The sequence below is a fragment of the Pyrgilauda ruficollis genome, unplaced genomic scaffold (genome assembly GCF_017590135.1).
Source record: "Pyrgilauda ruficollis isolate IOZ18807 unplaced genomic scaffold, ASM1759013v1 scaffold37, whole genome shotgun sequence".
In the NCBI taxonomy this organism is placed as follows: domain Eukaryota; kingdom Metazoa; phylum Chordata; class Aves; order Passeriformes; family Passeridae; genus Pyrgilauda; species Pyrgilauda ruficollis.
In genome coordinates this window covers 15,074,876-15,092,954 of record NW_024525156.1, presented here as the reverse complement: position 1 = coordinate 15,092,954, position 18,079 = coordinate 15,074,876, and the positions used below count along the sequence as shown (strand labels likewise).

General features: G+C 38.3%; 1 protein-coding gene across 1 annotated transcript in view; it reads left to right on the top strand.

Moving 5' to 3' along the window:
- The window catches only part of DROSHA (drosha ribonuclease III), a 75,202-nt gene extending 58,825 nt beyond the window's left edge, over positions 1–16,377 (top strand). The window contains exons 26-33 of the mRNA XM_041475936.1: positions 1,098–1,255; positions 2,818–2,923; positions 6,489–6,630; positions 7,583–7,665; positions 7,779–7,882; positions 9,884–9,976; positions 10,823–10,869; positions 13,792–16,377. Coding sequence (XP_041331870.1) covers positions 1,098–1,255; positions 2,818–2,923; positions 6,489–6,630; positions 7,583–7,665; positions 7,779–7,882; positions 9,884–9,976; positions 10,823–10,869; positions 13,792–13,922 — 864 coding nt within the window. The 3' untranslated portion in view covers positions 13,923–16,377. The remainder of the gene's footprint in view (positions 1–1,097; positions 1,256–2,817; positions 2,924–6,488; positions 6,631–7,582; positions 7,666–7,778; positions 7,883–9,883; positions 9,977–10,822; positions 10,870–13,791) is intronic.
- The last annotated feature ends 1,702 nt before the right edge of the window (positions 16,378–18,079 follow it).

Below are 18,079 nucleotides of genomic sequence, written 5' to 3'. Positions count from 1 at the left end.
TTGACAGCCTAGGGAAGAGGATGAGCAGTGAGGTGGCAGTTTGTTGACAGTACCAAATTATTTCAGGTAGCAGGGACAACAGCAGACTGAAGAATTGCACTCTGGTTGTGAGAATGCAAGGGTGACTCACTGTGGAGGTTAAAAAAGCAGAAGAAATTCTGTGTAGGTAAATAGAAAGGGCTGTGCATGATGAAGCAAAAAGCAGTCTCAGCTCCACATGCAGCTGAACTCCAAAGTGACAATTATCACCCAAGTGTGGAACTTTGGTGCAAGGGTATGTAGCTGTATGGAAGTGTGGCCTGAACACGCTATACAGAAAAAAGACAAATTGAATGTAATCAATTAATAGAAAAGGGGCAGACAACAAAACAAAAATTATCTCAATGCCAGTTTAAAAAGCTGTGGTTATTCTTACATTTCTTTTAGGCATCCTCTTCTGGACAATTCCTCCTCTAAAGCATTACTATACCAAAGAGATGCTCAGAATGGGTGGAGGAAATGCTTAAGCCATTTCCCAGCTCCATAAAGGCATTTAACAGTGTCATCACAATAAGGACATGAGACAAAAAACTGATGAGAAAAGATATTGACCCAAAGCAATAATTTTAATTTTCTTGTGTTAGTGTGTCCTTTTGAATTTCTTAAAGTATTTATTCTTGATCTTTGATACTTAAGGAAAGTGGAAGAAATTTTTTTGGGTTTTGTCTCATTTGACGTGCTGTCAGTCTGCCAGCTCTATTCTAACAATATTTTAATCTGTTAGTTGCAAACAATGTGATAATGTTAGAAAATGCAGAAATATACAATTGTACATGTTTTGTGAAAGTTTGTATTATGCTACAATGCATCCACATGTAGAGACATGCAAGTGATGTGTTCAAACGCCTCAGCTGTTAAAGAAGCATACCTCAGAGCTCATCTCTTCCTTGAGCGGTAATTATTCAAGACCAAAAGACAGAGGAAACATGATTTTCTCAGTTCAGCTGTCTATGGAACTTGTTCATTGTATACTTTGCCCTTGATTTAAAGAAGGCTTGCTTTTCTCCAAAAATTTCTGCAGCAGTTCTGTCATTACTTACACTTCATTTTTCTTGCAGCTGCAGGAGTCCAATACTGACAGGCAACTCATTGAGACCTCTCCAGTTCTTCAAAAGCTTACGGAGTTTGAGGAGGCAATTGGAGTCATCTTTACTCATGTTCGACTTCTAGCACGTGCATTCACTCTGAGGACAGTAGGCTTTAACCATCTGACTCTGTGAGTACATAGCAAGAGTCCTCATGTAGCTCTGTTGGCCCTTCAGTATTCCAGATTGCCTAGTTTGTAAACAAACTATGTTACATTTATTTCCTGGAATAGAGCAGCTATGTTCACAAGCCTACCTGGCTCAGTGTGCCGCCTCTGACCTCTGACAGTAGCAAATACCTTGGGAAAGACTGTAGAAGGTGTTGGAGACCTATCCTGGTGTTTATTTTGAGCTTTCTGCACGACTGACATTTGTGCATCACTCCTGAGACCATAGCAAAACATACCTGGAGGTACATTTGGGCAGAGAAAAGAAGTAAAACTATGCTCTTTGGACCAAGCACAGCCCTTGTGTTCTGTTGCTTGCAAAGCTGCCAGGCCCTGTTTTCAAGCAAACAGTATTATAGAATATGCTGAGTTGGAGGGGGCCCATCAGGATCATCAATTCCAACTCCTGGCCCTGCATGGGATGCCCAAGGAATCACACCATGTGCCTGAGTGTTGTCCACACACTTCCTAACTCAGACAGGCTTGGTGCTCTGACCACTTTGCTGGGGAGCCTTTCCAGTGTTAAACCACCCTCTGGGTGAAAAACCTCTTTCTGATATCTAACCTAAGCCTGTCCTGACTCAGCTTCATGCTGTTTCCTTGAGCCCTGTCTCTGGTCATAAAAGTGAAGAGATCGGTACCTGCCCCTCCATTCCCCTCTGCAATGAGGTCTCCCCTCAGTCCCCTCCAGGCTGAGCAAAGTGACCTCAGCTGCTCCTCATATGGCTTCCCCTCAAGACCTTTCCCCATCACAGTTGCTCTCCTTTGAACACTCTCTAACAGCTTAATGTTGTTTTTATATTGTAGCACCCAAAACTGCCCCCAGCACTGGAGGTGAGGCCCCCCTAGTGCAGAGCAGAGCAGGACAATCCCCTCCCTTGCCTGGCTGGCCATGCTGTGCCTGATGCCCCCCAGGACACACTTGGCCCTCCTGGCTGCCAGGGCACTGCTGGCTCATGTTCAGCTTGCTACTGACCAGGACCCCCAGGTCCATTTCCACACTGCTGCTCTCCAGCCTCTTGTTCCCCACTCTATACACACTACTGAGGTTGTCCCAGACACAGAATCTGGCACTTGCCCTCGTTAAACTTCATACCAGTGGTTACCCAGGATCTTGTATGAGTTTAAACCCTGATTGTTTTCTTTCTTGTGACTGGACATTTTTCTCTGTTGAAGTATTGCATTCATTCGTTAATTTTTTTAAAACAAGTTTGAGATCTTATCCCAATACAGATTTGATGTTAACTGCTCTTCTCCTTCATTTAGTCTGTGATCTGTAATCTAATGATTGCATTTATTTGTAGCTATCCCGATTTGCTTTTTGCCTGTAAGTTGGTGTTACTACAGTAATGAGCTGTGTTTTCATCTCACCTGATTAACACTGAAAAATTGTCTTAAATGTGTTTGGAAATGAGCAAGGCTCACTTTCAGATCACTCTTCATTTTAATTTGTGTGAGCATGCTGGTTTTGGTTTTTTCCTCATGAGTGCTTATTGATTTTGCTGCACTGGTGTCTCATTTTTCAGAGGCCACAACCAGAGGATGGAATTCCTGGGTGACTCCATAATGCAGTTGGTAGCCACAGAGTATTTATTCATACATTTCCCCGATCATCATGAAGGGCACTTAACGGTGAGACTGCCATCAATCATATTCTCCATAAGAGCAAGAGTGGGATGGAGACCGAAATTATTGGAACAACCAGTGAATTGTTCTGAGTTTGATTAATAGAAGAAGCTTCAGCAGCCAGTGCTCTTAATAAGGCTTTGTTAATTTTAAGTCATGAGCACTGCAATGAATAGAAAATGGTGATTTATGAGCCCACTGCAATAATTTCTGTTCAGTCTGTGACATGGATCAAAAATTTTAAAGATGTCCGTGATGAAATTGAGGGCTAAGACTAGTTCTTGTTTAAAGATGGATGTCTTAAACCATTTATTTAAATAGATGTATCACATGACTTTTTTTTTATTCCTGTCTTCTAGTCTTTTGAACATGCATACAGGCAGGGTTATACATCCTGATAAAAAGTTTTTACAATTTATTTTAATCTGGTTTTCCTCTTGTCTTGAATCTGGACTTCCTGAGCTAGCTTTTGAATTTAATTTTAATATATTTATAGTAATCTGTTGATTGCTATAGCCTTTTAGCCTCTCTTATCTGAGCTTTGAACAACTAAGTTTGGGGAACTTTCAACAATTTACAGTACTATAAACACAACATGATAGTGTAAGTAGTTTTTTTTTTCCTGATTGATGCATTTAGCTCTGCAGCTGGAGAGTTGTGGCTTTGTTTGAAAGTAACAAATTTTTTTGGGCTTACTAAATTTTCTTGGTTTACTCGATCAGCAAAGCAATACATATATCAGTAATGTGAGTCAAGTTTTCTAGTTAAAGTTAGGAACTAGCTGAATTTTAAAGTGGTTTCCTCAGATCAATAAAGGCATGACAATGCTAAGTCTCTAGCAGGCAATGTGTTATCAAGAATATGATTCTTGATTCTTTTGGGCTAAAGCTGTTTACAAGAGGAAAAAAAAAAGTACATGTTATGACTCAAAGTTACTTGAATTTTTCTTCACCATTTCCTAAGTTTCAGTTACATTTGTATGGATTCTTCTGCACCATTGAGGAGAGAGGATATAAAGCCTGGTGTGGTTTTTTGCTTTCTACATGACTTTTAAGAATGTAGGCATCTGTGGTCTTATAACTCTTGCAAGAACTGTTTGACCAGAAGGATATGGGATGTTGCTGTTAATGGATGTAAATTCTCAGAACAATGATTAAAATGTCTTTTTGTTGCTTAATGTAATGATTAGTGAGTTGGAAAGTACAAGTTGCACACTTCAGTTTTTAGGTAAAACTGAAAAGTTAGAGTGGAGTGGATGCTGAAAACACATAAAAATACGAAGAAGTGGGCAATGCCTAAAATAAAATTTGAACTGTGGAGACGTGTTCATGTGTAGAGAAAATGAAAATTATCTTAAAATGTTTTTAAATTTGATGACAAATGAAACAAGACATCTGAGAAAGGAGGCTGATAAAGTGGAATCTGAAGAGAAACTGCAAACACTATAAGCTCTTTCTCCTGTAATCTGAGAACATACTTAAATTTGAAGTAATAATAGAACATCAACTAAATGGTGTCTGGTGTGTTGAGGGCCATTTTGGTCAAGGATTCTACTTGACTGGCAATGCCGTGGCTTCCCAGTGTGAAGTGATTACTTGTGGAGAGATGTCTAAAATAACTATACTTAAGAAAAAGAAAGGAGAACGTAGTCTCATCTACATACTTGGAGATAGCCAAATAGTGTACCAGAAGAGAAGCAGACATTTTGTTGAATGTTGGAAGATACAGCTTCTCCAGTACTGAGTTATGGATACATTCTTCTGCTACAGTCGTGAGTAGTGGTATGTTGGGTGAAGATGGAAGAATTAGGAAAAAAACTGCTTTGTAATTAAAATCAAGCTCCAGTTGAGCATATCATGTATCACAGCATCTGCAGTGACATAGGCTGTGTGTTACCAGTGTAGATACTAACTCTAAAAAAGCTGCTGGAAAAGCACAGGGTCTGTGTCTTCTCTGTATCATTAAGAGGAATTGAGTTTCTTGCCTGATCACACTTGTAGAGGATGCAAATTCTAATATAGAGCAAGTTGATAACCACAGTGCTAAGAGGATAACTGGGCTTTTTTTTCTACCTCTAATTCACTGGGTAGCGTTTATGTGGCTCTTTGTTTTATGATACTACTAATCATGATTATGGATCCCATCAAAATAAATAGTCTGCAAACAAAACAAAAGAAATCCTTCTTCTCCCATTACAAGAAACAGATTTTTGTCATGGGACACTGCACTTCTGTCTCACAGGTTACATATTAGGATACTGTACTTAGCATATTGCTGGGGAAAATATAGTTTATTTATCTTAAGGACATAAAAGGAAAGAATTTTGAAAATGAACAAGTAGTAAATGAGTTTAAACAAAGGTTAGGGAAAGAGCTAATAATACTATCTACAGTTTGCCTGGTTTACGAAGATCAGGTTATGAATATCTGCTTCATATATCATTGACAAACAAATTATGAACATACTGTTCTTTGTTTATCTGTTGTGAGAGATGAAGTATCAAGTGCAGCAAATAAATCTTGATTTTTCATAAGCTCAGTTGACATGCTGGAGCCAGGTAGCATATAACTTGTATCTAATAAGCTGAGCAAATATGATGTGGAAGACAAAAAAAAGGAAAAAATGTGTGTGCAGCATCTCAACTCTAGATTGCACATAAAGTGTAGAAAAGAGAGAGACATTCTTTGCTTCTCACTCCTACCTCCTATAGTAACTGTAACTTCTTTAATACTGTTCCATCTAAAAAAAAACCAAACAAGCAGGAAAAACACTGACCTCTCCAAAGGTTCAGAAATTCTCCCTAAAATTCTAAAATACTCCTTTAAGCTGTGTCTTTGTTAGAGCTCTATGTTTAAGTAATCTGTCTGGAGCCAAGGTTAAGTATTTTCATGACACATCCTTGACATTGTCATATATGGAACACGTTAGGGCAGATCTGTGTCTGGGATGCATCGGCTCAGCTGTGCTGCCTTCTTGCAGAGCAAAGAGTGCATCTGTGTATTTTTTTCTTTGGCCAAAGGAATGGAGCAGCTTCCTCATCTGCTCATTCTGAAACACTGAGCTATCTTGTGTATTTGTTTCAGTCACCACCTATTTATTTATTTATTTATTATTTATTTATTTATTTATTATTTAGTGGACACTGGGGGCTGTTCCATGGACTCCAGAATATTGTTTACTTACACTTTATGTGGGAAAATGTATACAACTGTGTATTACTTAAACTAAAAAACTGCAGATTAGCTGAGAAAGTACAGGACTCATGAATGGTACATAATTGCAAGGAAGCTCACAAACAAGCATTTTAAATGCATGACATATATACAGAAGTAATGTGTCCATAGAATAAGTAAAGACTGGTGAGAAGAATTGAAACAGAAAGAAAAATCACCAGTAGAAAGAGTGAAAGAGTGTGTCTCTATATAAATCACTTGAGTTGTCCTGAATCAGTAAACTGAGAGAAGTGAGAAACCTCAAGGATAAAAGTAACTTTTTCTCCCCAGGCTCTCCCAGGTTTTGTAGTTTGTTATTGGTAATTGTTACTATGGAATGGAACTTCTTTCTTTTGCAGCTGTTAAGAAGTTCTTTGGTGAATAACAGGACACAGGCCAAGGTGGCAGAAGAGCTGGGCATGCAAGAGTTTGCCATCACTAACGACAAGACAAAAAGACCTGTAACTCTTCGAACTAAGACTTTGGCTGATCTCTTGGAATGTGAGTTAATTTGGTTATAATAACTTCGTACTTAATGACTTCCTTTTCCTTGGGGCTTGTTTAAGAAAGCCATTAGAAATCCCCTAAATTGCTATTAAAAATGTATGTTCAGGTTTCCAAATGATTTATGCCTACACCTCTGAAAGCCAGATTTTTGAAGACTAACCTAGATTTTTGAAGTCTGTATAAAAGCATGAAGGAGGCATAATTGCAGATAGAAAGTTGAAGGCTTAGAAATTGAGGGGTTGAGATGACCAGGTCAAAAGCATGTCTTCAAAGTTGAAGCTTATACTCTGAGTTGAGCTATTTAACAGCAGTTTCAGTGTTTAATTAGTATGTTCTTGACACTGTTGGAAGACCAGATAGTTCCTTCAGCAGGTGAATATTCTGTGGTTCATTTGTCTGCTTTTGAGGAGTTTTTAAAATGGTTGATCCACAAGAGGAAAGGCTACATGGAAATGAAATTAATTTTAGTCGATTTTTGGAAGTTGTGCTGACTTCTTTCCCATGAAATGGAAAGAGTGATAAATATTCTGCAAAGAAAGTTAATCCCTGTCTTGTATTTTCAAGCCATTGAGACCACTTGGCTTTTGCAAAATCCTGTAAACAAATGGAAATAGCACACAGGAGTGATTTATATCTAAATTATTTTATGGTACCCAGTAGTGATTTATTTGTAAGTATTCATGGTCTCCTGATTAAAATGTGAGATTAGAGGCAGAGTGTTGTTTCTAGCACTTTAAATGACTGGGTGGATATGGGTAAATCACTTAATCTTTTGGTCAACTTGATTTTTATTTTTTCCCAAGTATGTACGATAATACCCTCATCAGATCACTGCTCTGAAACATAATTGAATATGGCTTTAAAGTACTCAGATATACTTGTTTCTAAAAGTGCAAGCCAATAATGCTCTCCTTAGAAGAGTGACAGTACCTTTTTTTTCCCTCAGCCTTTATTGCTGCCCTGTACATTGATAAAGATTTGGAATACGTTCACACTTTCATGAATGTTTGCTTTTTCCCACGGCTAAAGGTAAGATCAGTCAGTTTCCCACTTTTCTGCCACTGTATTTTAACACATTGTGGCATTTGAAATCCTTACTGCAATCTCTCAATCATAAAAGCATCTTTGTGGACTTCCTACAGGAATTTATTTTAAATCAAGATTGGAATGATCCCAAATCTCAGCTTCAGCAGTGCTGTTTGACTCTCAGGACGGAAGGAAAAGAGCCGGACATTCCTCTCTACAAGTAAGAGCAGGCTTCTTATGGATATCAGCTAATTATAAATCTTCCTTGTATATGGAGCAAAATGTGATCAGTCACCCTACATTTTCCCCATAGTTTGCTTTTCTTGTCGTTATCCAAGCCCTATAGCCTTTCTTGGTCTGAAGAATTAAAATACTGTTTTCTAAGCCATAGGTGTTTAGGCCATTACAGGGAAGAGTTATGAGCATTTTACCTTTACTGTTGTAAGGGGAAAATAGAGTTTTTATTTTGGAGTGGAGTATTTAATTGGCATAATTCTATATTTGTTTTTCTTTTAATGTAAGGAATGGCAGTATTAAATGATAAGAGTTAAAGAAATGTCTGTTTTTTTATGAGGTCAAGGTATTTCCATTCTATTTTCACTAACATATGAAGTTTCGTGATATTATTATGCAAAAATAATAATATCTTATGTTACACCTGCCCATTATAGTCACTGTTTCTCATCCACAGTCAGGCACTGAAGGGCAGCGCAAGTTTTGGACAATTTTGTCTATGTGGTTCAGCTGACAAATGTTCCCGTGTTCAATGACAGAGAGCTCAGGGCAGTGAACCTTTTAACTTGTACATCTTGGTTAGATACCTGAAGCTGGATGGGATAGATCTTCCTTTTCACTTCCAGTTGCTAAATAGTGTAACATCTGCTTCAAAAAGATAATAAATAATAAACCTTAGGCTGTATATTGCATCCATATCCATTCAATTAATGTAGGAAAGGGTGCAATGTTAGCCCCAAAAGAAGAGATAAAGGCTATGAAAATTCAAGGCTTGTGTTGTTGGGATTATTATATCAAAAAGATATGAAGAATGAAAGTATAAGTGCATCTGTCACAGGTACTGAAGTAAGGTTTCCAGTGCAGTGTAGCAGTTCAGTGACAGTGACACACACTGCACTGCAGAATGCCATCCCCTAAACACTGCAGCCAGTGCTCTGCAGGTCTGACTCCTCTGTCTGTCTGTGTGAGAGTTCAGGGCTTTATCTTGGCTGAGAGGGATGAATTCAATAAAAAACAATTTCCCATTTTTGTAAAAAACACTTAATATCAAGTACCAAATGTTTGTTTTGTTTTGCTGTGATGATAAATTGATTTTTATAGTACAGCTCAGACCTAGTAATACGCTGTTATCTTCCTATTATCTTGTTAAATTCCTTTTCTTGGGGTTATCTGTTTCACTACAGTCAGTACTATTGCTTTTAAATTCAGGGTAGGTTTTATTTGCTCTTGTCACAGTGCATGGAGAGATAGAGTACTTTAGTTAGATACTTTAAAAATTGATGTGAAATTTGTGCTCCTTCTAAAAAGAAACAAGGTAGCAGACAGAACTTGATCTGAAAGTGGGGAGAGATTTGGGACAGCGGTAAGAAACTGCAAAAGAAGCAATTCATTGCACATCTAGGGAATTACCTTTTCCCTTTTAGATGGTTGTTGATGTATGTCCTAGACTCTAGGTCAAATGGAAAGTTTGGTTTGTGACAAACTAACTTTTCAAAGCTGATGGAAAATTTCTTTGCACTGTGATAATTCAGTGTAGAGAACTACCCTGTCTAATACAAAGTCCTTGTAAAACCTTGCTACCTGCAAAACTCTCAGGGACTGAAGTTCTAGTGCACACATAATTGCATGGGTGTGTTTACTTGCAATTGCACAGCTATGCATAATTTATTACTTTATTACAAGTGTTTTCACAGTGTTTGAACACTTCATGTTACAGTTTGCATTTTTGCCTTTAGGTTAAATAAAGTTTTAGTTTTCATGTGGTGCTCCTGAGTGAGCCTGGAGTAAAAAAGGTGATTGATAGAAATACTGTTCCAGTAATCTCTGGGTTCATGTGATCTATACAGATATCCTTCAACCCTCGCTCTATGCTTTGCATTAATTGCACTATTTGTATTGACCAGACTGAAAGCTTGGTGAGCTATGTGCCACAAACAAATTCTGTGTTTTAATCCTCCCTGATTTAATAAAATATTTCTTCTTTCAGGACCCTGCAGACAGTGGGACCTTCTCATGCCAGGACATACACAGTAGCTGTCTACTTCAAAGGGGAAAGAATAGGATGTGGTAAAGGTCCAAGGTATAGTAAAAAATTAATCACATGGTGTTGGAGTGTGGTGGTGTTCAAAATTACTAGCCGTGGAGATAGACTGTTAGTATGGTCTGCTGTAGGAAAGGAAAGCTGAAGAGCCTTCTTCAAACTTCTCTGCTTTAGGAATACCTAAAGGGTTCAATGTTGGTTTAATTTTGGATCTTAAGCTTTTTTGGTGAACTTGCCTTCAAGGTGGCTGGCAGTGCTAACTATTTGTGGCTTTTGGAGTAGTAACTGCAGAACAGCTTTCAGGAAATAGTATTTTTATCGTGGTATTTGCTCTTGGATTACTATGCAACTTACACTGGCAGGTTAAGAGTGCCACACTATTATGCTTTTTTCTTTTCCTGAGGTTACTACTTCTAGGCATTTTGGAATGGTTCTAAGAGTTCAAAGACTTCAACTGTGAGCCCCAAAAACCTCATTTTATGCTATCAAATCTAGTGGTGGTATTCTAAAATATCATTGCTTTTTTTAACATTCACGCAACTGTGATTTTGTTCCTTTTCTTCTCTCAAGTAAAAGCAAATGTGTGGATTTTATTTTGATTTATTTGAATTTGAAAGAAAAGCAAATGTAAATAGTGAAGAATGGACTGGAATATTTTGTTATTGTTACTGGTCTAAGTTAAGAAATACTCTACTGGAGCTGTAGTATTATTGCTCACATATTTATGGAATGGCTGATATATCATACACTCTGGGACTTACAAGCTGCTGGTTATCCAAAAAGTTTCATTACAAAAGAGTAACTAGTGCTCCACTTTGTCAGAAACTTTAGTTTATTCTGTACAGCTTAGATCTCTTGTAACATGTTTTTGTTTGGCTTTCACAGTATTCAGCAAGCAGAAATGGGAGCTGCAATGGACGCACTTGAAAAATGTAAGATATTTGGGCAACAGAGAATTTGTAATGTATTTCCTTGTTCTTTAGTAAGACAAGGTGCAGATTTTGTGGGGGATAAGTTTTGAACAGAATACATATGCTAAGTGCTTGTCAGCTTCTAAGCAGCAGGTTTTTCTCTTACTACTTTCACGACAGTTTTGTAGCAGTTGAAGTTAATATGATCCCAACAGGTATTTGTTAACGGGAGCTGATCAGGTACAGAGGGTGCAACTTCAAGGGAACCCTGTGCAGTAAAGTTTCATTGAGGTTTTCCATGCTTATGCATGCAGTGGGATAAGACTGCACAGTCTCTGATGCTCGGGTTGTCTCACCCTTTAATTCAAGGGAGGAGGAAAGTGCAAACTTAGAAAATAAAATTTGATCCCAGATTATCAGTAGACTAGGTTAAAATCTAAGAGGCAGATCCCCAACAATTTAAATTGATATTTATCTGTCAAGAAGGGCTAATATCAGCTGCAGATCCAGGAATCTGTGTATACATCTCTAAATTACATGCTGCATAGCCAGCATGGGAGCAGTCCTTCATTGAAATGTAGTCTGTGATATGAATGAGTGTGGGCAAGCTTCTTATATTAAATAACTTTGGCCAGTTGGGTTAAGGTGCCAGATGTGGGTGACCTGTAAGCAAATAGATTACAAGCATTTTGTGCAGCAGAAATTGTCTATTGAGAAGAACATGAGAAGTCCATTTTTTGCATTTCATTCAAAGGAAACACATGCAGTTCCTCAGATGTCAAAGGTTATCTCTTCATCTGGAAATTCAAGAGCTTAAATATTTCAGAAGGCAATGAATCTGTGTAGTTCAGATATGTTTTTATATCCATCTACTAAACATATAATTCTCAGCACCAGTAGATTTGACAAGTAGAAGAATGTAACTTCCCTTCTCTGCTGAGTATCTGCAAGATGTTACTGAAGTTTTCTTTGAGTGAATTTTCTTGTGACAGTATCACCACTCAAGAGAGCTGTGAGTTTCATGGCCTATCAATCCAAGCTATCTTCTGACATACATATTTTGTATGTTTAAATACCATAGAACTCTAGGGGTCTGTGCTCCTGCTGCCCTTCAATTCAAAACAGAGGCAACTTTGAAGTTAGTTTCTCTGTGCCTTCCCACTCAAGTTTTAATTGTCTTTTGGGATGGAGGTTACAAAGCCCTTAAGGGCCCTGTTGTATTATGTATATGGTGATGCAGTAGAGTTGTTTGGTTTGGTTTGTTTGTTGGGCTTTTCAATGCATAAGTCGTTAACTTCAAGTGAAAGTAGTTTTCATATATCTATATGATAGCCGTGATGAATTTGTTATATGAGTTTCCTTCTTACTATCCTAAACATATTAGAACAGGTTGCTACCAAGCTGAGTTCTTAAAGAATCATGTTACAGGCACTGCTGAAAATCTGATTTTCATTTTATGGGGCACATGAACAACAAAATATCCCAGAACTCCATTAAACAAAGCATAGTGCTTTTAAAAACAGCAGCAATTTAAAACCAATTTTGTTTAGATTGCTTTCTGGTTTAAATAAATATACTCTCCTATGCTCAAGTTGTAAATAACTGATGAGTAAACCTTTTATTCCTGTAGTATGTATAATAAAGGGCACAAATTTCACTGGCCAATAAAACAAAGCAGTAGGAAGTTATTCTGCTATATCACAAACTCCTGCAGTTTATGTGGCTTCTGCACCGCATTCTCTAGCTGAGAATCTGTGCTGCCTGGGACCCAGAAAAAGGAGGAAAAAGCTTGGTGCCAAGGAGGAAAAAGCTTGATGCCAAGGTACTCCTCCCTGAGAAGCCTCAGCTGAATTCTCTCTCAATAGCCAGCGAGAGAGAGAGAGCAGTCCTTTGCAGAGACATCTACCAAATTTATCGCTTTAAAGGTCAGTGTAGTAACCTTTTGCATTCATCTCAGACTGGTTAGGTAGCCAGTGCTGATCCCAGAGCTGTGTGATCCCAGCAGGATTCACCACCAGCTGCAGCCTGTCACATACTCTGCCACCCCTTTTCTTTCTGACTGGATGCAGGTCTCCACAGCACAGACACATGTGGATGTCAGCACCCTGGTCATGCAGAAAACATCACATTCTGTGAGCTGTGAGCTAAAGTGAGAGCAATTCCGTTCACTTACATAAGCTGTTCTTGCAGTCTCAGTACTAATGTGTACCTACACATCAGCCAATGGACAAATGCCTGAAAGCAGAAGCATCCATCTCCCCAGCTATTTCTCCATCACCTCAGCCTTGTCCAGTCTGTTTCAGGCAGTCTTCACTCATCCATGCTCTTAGACTACGCTAAGGCTGCCTTCTGGTACATAGCCAAGCATTAACTTTTTCAGGAACAGACTCAACTGCATTCCATTTTGCTGCACTATTACATTCCCATTAGGATCCCTGCCATAGTGTGGGGCATATAGTTGATTCTGCACGGTCTAAAACAATAATAAAAATAATGGAAACATCTGTGCAATGTTTCCATTATTGGAAACCAGTGGCTCATACTTTTTGGAGTGAGAGCAAGACAAAAAACCCTGACAGCATTTACAGTAATTTCACATTCATTTTTCAGTATCGACCACATGTTGCTAAGGGAACAGAATGTAAAATCCAGGTAATACCTGGCCATGTCGCTGTACTGGGATTTTATATTTTGTTTTTGTGAGTATATTAGATTTAGCAGTGCTTTGTAGCAGGAGAAAAGAGATGTAAAGAAATCATGAAGAAACCAAAGTCTTATGAAACAGTCCTGGTTTACTATGTATTATAAGAAATAAATGAGTAAAAATGGGAACAACATTGTTCCCCCCTACCTCTAATAACATCAAAGTTTAAAACAAAACGAGCTGAGGCTTTCTCTGTTACCAGTTTGTTTATTAATGTAAAATATTTCTCCTTTTGTCAGATAACTTTCCCCAGATGGCCCATCAGAAACGGTTCATTGAACGGAAGTACAGACAAGAGTTGAAGGAATTGAGGTGGGAAAGAGAGCATCAAGAGAGAGAGTCAGAGGAGACTGAAGAAGCAAGGAAATAAAAGGAGGGCACAGAAGCAGTGGCATATTTACTTACTTAATAACTCTGACTGTGGCCTATGGAGACCTAACCTAGTTTCTTGCAGATGAATGAAGAGTGCCTGTTGATATCAAAAAGAAAATTGTAATATCTTCCTTTAAAAGTGTGTGCAAATACAGTACTTCTTTAGTTTGGTTTTAAGTTTGACTTTTTAATAAGATTTGGGTTTAATTTTTATGAAAAGTTGTTGATTATTTTTATTCTTTTTACTGTCTTGTATGAAGTAATAAAGTATTAATTTCAAGAACTAATAGGAAGAGAAGCTGTTTAACAGTTGTCTCCTATGTCTAAGTGCTGTGTTGTCAGTGACCAGCCAAGTTATTGCATGAATTCTGCTGTGAGGGGGAGGAAAGTATTATGAAAAACTGATTCAGCTGAGCACTTAGGCATGTACCTAACTTAAGTTTTGCAGCTAAATTTACTTCTTGAGTCTGATAAACCAGAGCTTTAAAGTTCAGGCTCGTTTTACAGAAAATGGTGCAGTAATTAAAAGGAGATACTCAGTTTTGCTTTGAACAGTGGATGTCACATCTGAAATGTGGTGCAGTTGTGTGTGGAAGATTGAGTAGTTTTTTTTTTTTAAATCACTGTTATAAGACTTGAAGGAGAAGATAATTATGAAGCAAGAGAATGGCAGGTTTTGTAGAGGATGTACATGTAGTTTACATTAACAAGTTTAGTTTCTTTCTGAGCTTCTTGTTCTGTCAGACTGGTGTCTACTTTAATGGATTTCTTTGACAGGAAGATACCAGTGTGGCCATTACTATGAAATGGTGAATTAGAAACTCTATATAGGTGCTGTTCCAGAGAGGTTCATTGAAAACTGTTTTTGTCAAAAGAAGGGCAAAATTTATCCCCAAAGTGGTGTGCAGTTTTAAGCCCAGTTTCCTTGGGTTTTTTTGGTGTCTGTGGCTTGTGTTAGACAGATGTTTCTTCTATAAAAGCTCTGAACAGCACCAGAAATTAAAAATCCATTGTGTCTGTTGGTATTTTTTCCCACTGGTTATCGATGTTGTTTGTTCTTTTAATTTTGCTGCTTCAAGCCATTCATTTCCATTAAGCTGGTTCTCTTAATTCTGGTTAATACAGTCCCTTGGTAGGTATTGTGATTTTTCATCTTTATTTTCTGATAAGCAAAACAGATTGAACCCCTGTTTTCCTTAGCTGTGTGTTTTCTTCCTGGAAGAAGAAAAGATCCTTTTTGGCCAGTCATTTAAGCATGTCCACTTGTCCCACAGTTGTATGTGTTAAAATATGGGGCAGCATGGATGCACAAGTTTGGCCCAAGGAATTCATGCCACCTCATGGAAGAAAACTTCTGCCTGACGGCCTCTCTGCACTGAGCGGCTTCTTCAGCGATTGAAGCACTTCTCTCTAGGTGTGGGATGGACATCAGGAGAAGCACTTCATTGCAGGTGCCAAAGTAGACACCAAATGAAGCTGAAAAATTCAGGCTACACAAATGTCTTCCCAAAGTTTCACTTCTGAGCTAATCAATATGTGTATTTTCAGAAGCATACCTTTCTACACTTGCAATGTGAGATGCACTTAAATAAGGGGGGTTTTTTTACACTTGAGCCCACATCACTACCTCACTTCTTCCAGCTCTATGATTTGCCTTTTCCTAATGGATTGATGCTTAAAATCCCTTTCAGAGGATGAGAGAAAAGAAAAAAACAAACACATTCTCTAATCTAGAGAGTGATAATAATGGAGGGAATAAAAACAAGGTAAAGGCAAGGAGCTGCTCTCTGCTGAATGCTGCTGCCATTTGACTTTTGAGAAGTGATTGTAACTTCTTTTAGCCTCAGTCAGTAAATAAAAAGCTGAAACGCTTCTCATGAGTAGGAAGCTTGGAAAGCACCAGCTTTCCAAGCTGTCCACAAGGCTTTTGTATTTCAAAAATGTATTTCAAAAATGTATTTCTTTTGTATTATTACCCATCTGCTTCTAGCAGTAAGATTAAATGGTGTGGTGCTAGAGGGTCAAGTGTAATTGTGTAAACCATTATTTTATTTTTCCCTCTTAACTGTGACCAGTTTCATATGTTTAATGAATAGAAAATTACTTCATTTTCAGGTGTACAATTGCTTAGCAAATTTTAGCATATTTGACATCACCAAAGAACCCCAGTGGAATTGTTAGCTCATAGGTTTAACATTACTTTCATTATTCCTATATACAATTTCACTTTCCAGCTGTAAGAAGACTGCAGTCTTATTAATAAACATTTTCATTAAATTAGATTGAATTTATCAGATAGGCTGTTTTGGGGGAGGAACCCAGGACTGTTCTTTTTTTCTTCTTTGACCCTTCTTTGTTTGGAAAAAACAAACTTTTAAAATAATTCCTGCATTCCAGTTACTGCAGATAATGAGTTTTAGGCTTTCCTCAATAAAGTGTTGGTGATAACTGTGTTTTTACAAGTGGGCTATTTTCCCTTTTTTGCTGTATAAGTGTGGGCTAGGAAGATTGCCTGAAGCAATTTTGTTTTCCTTGTCTTCAGAACAAAAAACAAAAAGTAAAAAAAAATCCTGTTTCCTTATTAAAACCACAGTGTCTTTCTGTGTATGGACTGTCTAAAAGCAGTGGCTGTGAATGTTCCTGTTGATTTCAGGAGTTGTGCAGAATGTGAAATGTGAGCACAGTCCTTTACAACAACCGCCAAGGAGGGGAAGCCTCTTCAAGTTGCCTTGGTAAAAATTATCCTTGCACTCATGCTAATCAGTGGAACAGCTGTAGCTTATAACTAGGCAGCTTGTGCTGCTCCTTTGTAGGTGTGAGGGGGTCTCTGGTTTACTGATAAAGTCAGTCTTTTTGCTTCAGAACCTGTTCTCTGAGCTAGAGGTTTTCTTGCAAGATCCACTGACTTGAGCTGGGTACAAGTGATGAATAGAGAACAAGACTGGGATCTGTGTGAATCCAAAAGATCCTGAGAATATTTTTATTGTGAATATGTACAGAGCACTGAATAGAATTGTAGCTGATTTGATTGGGGATTTCAATCGAATTAACATAAAATTCATGATGTTATTTGTAGACCCTAAGTTTGCTTTGTAAGATTTCAGTTTCTGGAAGATTATTTAACAGCAGTACTAAGAGAACCTTGGTCTCTAAGATTGTTGTAAACATCGTTGCTAATAAAGTTTCCCAGAAAAGACTTCAGGCATAGTTGTTACTTGCTAAAACAATTTGGAAAGATCAAAAGGCAAATCCTGATCATCTGTCTCCCTACTTCAAAGACTCTGATTATACAGGCTACATATTTAAATTAAATAAGTGGTTCACTTGTACACTTGTAAAAAGTTTCTTTTTGGTGGAAGTTTGTAAAGCCCTGTAAGAGCTCAGGGAGTTGTTCATCTGCATCATTTACCACTGTGCATTGTCTTTGATGAGGATGGTGTTGCAACAGACATTTCTGTGACCCGTACATCCACCCTGCTTCTCCCTCCTACCCACTCCCCACATCACAGATTCACATTTTTTCTGGGGCCCTAAGATTAAATCAGCTGCATGCTCCAGCTGTGCATATTTCTCTATCCATCAGGGAGCAGGCTTAGCTTAGAGGCCCTTTTCTTCATCTGCCTGCTACAGGTGACAAAGGGAGCACCAACTTGCACCCAGAGTCTTGCTAACTAAGTATATTTCCCTTTGCCTCAGTCATCACTGCATTCCTCAAAAGAATTTCAAAGCCTTTCCTGAACAAGGGTATAAGTGATTTGCCTGTGACTTACAATACAGTCGTACCTGAAAGTGTCAGTCGTGTCGTTTTGTTGCTCTTCACAGCGCCTTTGTGGAGGGAGTATTTATTCTGTTACTAAGAGATGAAAAGGATGAGATTGTCACTGGGGGGGCCAGGGCTCAGGATGTCTGTGGGAGGGCAGTGATGTCTTATCCAGTGAATGCTTTAGTCTGTGGCTTTAGTATTGTCCTTGCAAGCCTGCTATGGTTCTCTTGCCAGGCCTGAGGGGGTCTTCAAGGGAGAAAAAAGAGCTTGGCTGTGCAGGCTGGGCACTGACACCCTCATTGCCTTTTCCTGTGGAGACTTGGAAAGCAATGATCAAGAATACTGGGGACTCTACTATAAGGAATCAGAGTCCAAACAGTGTGTTGCCTGTA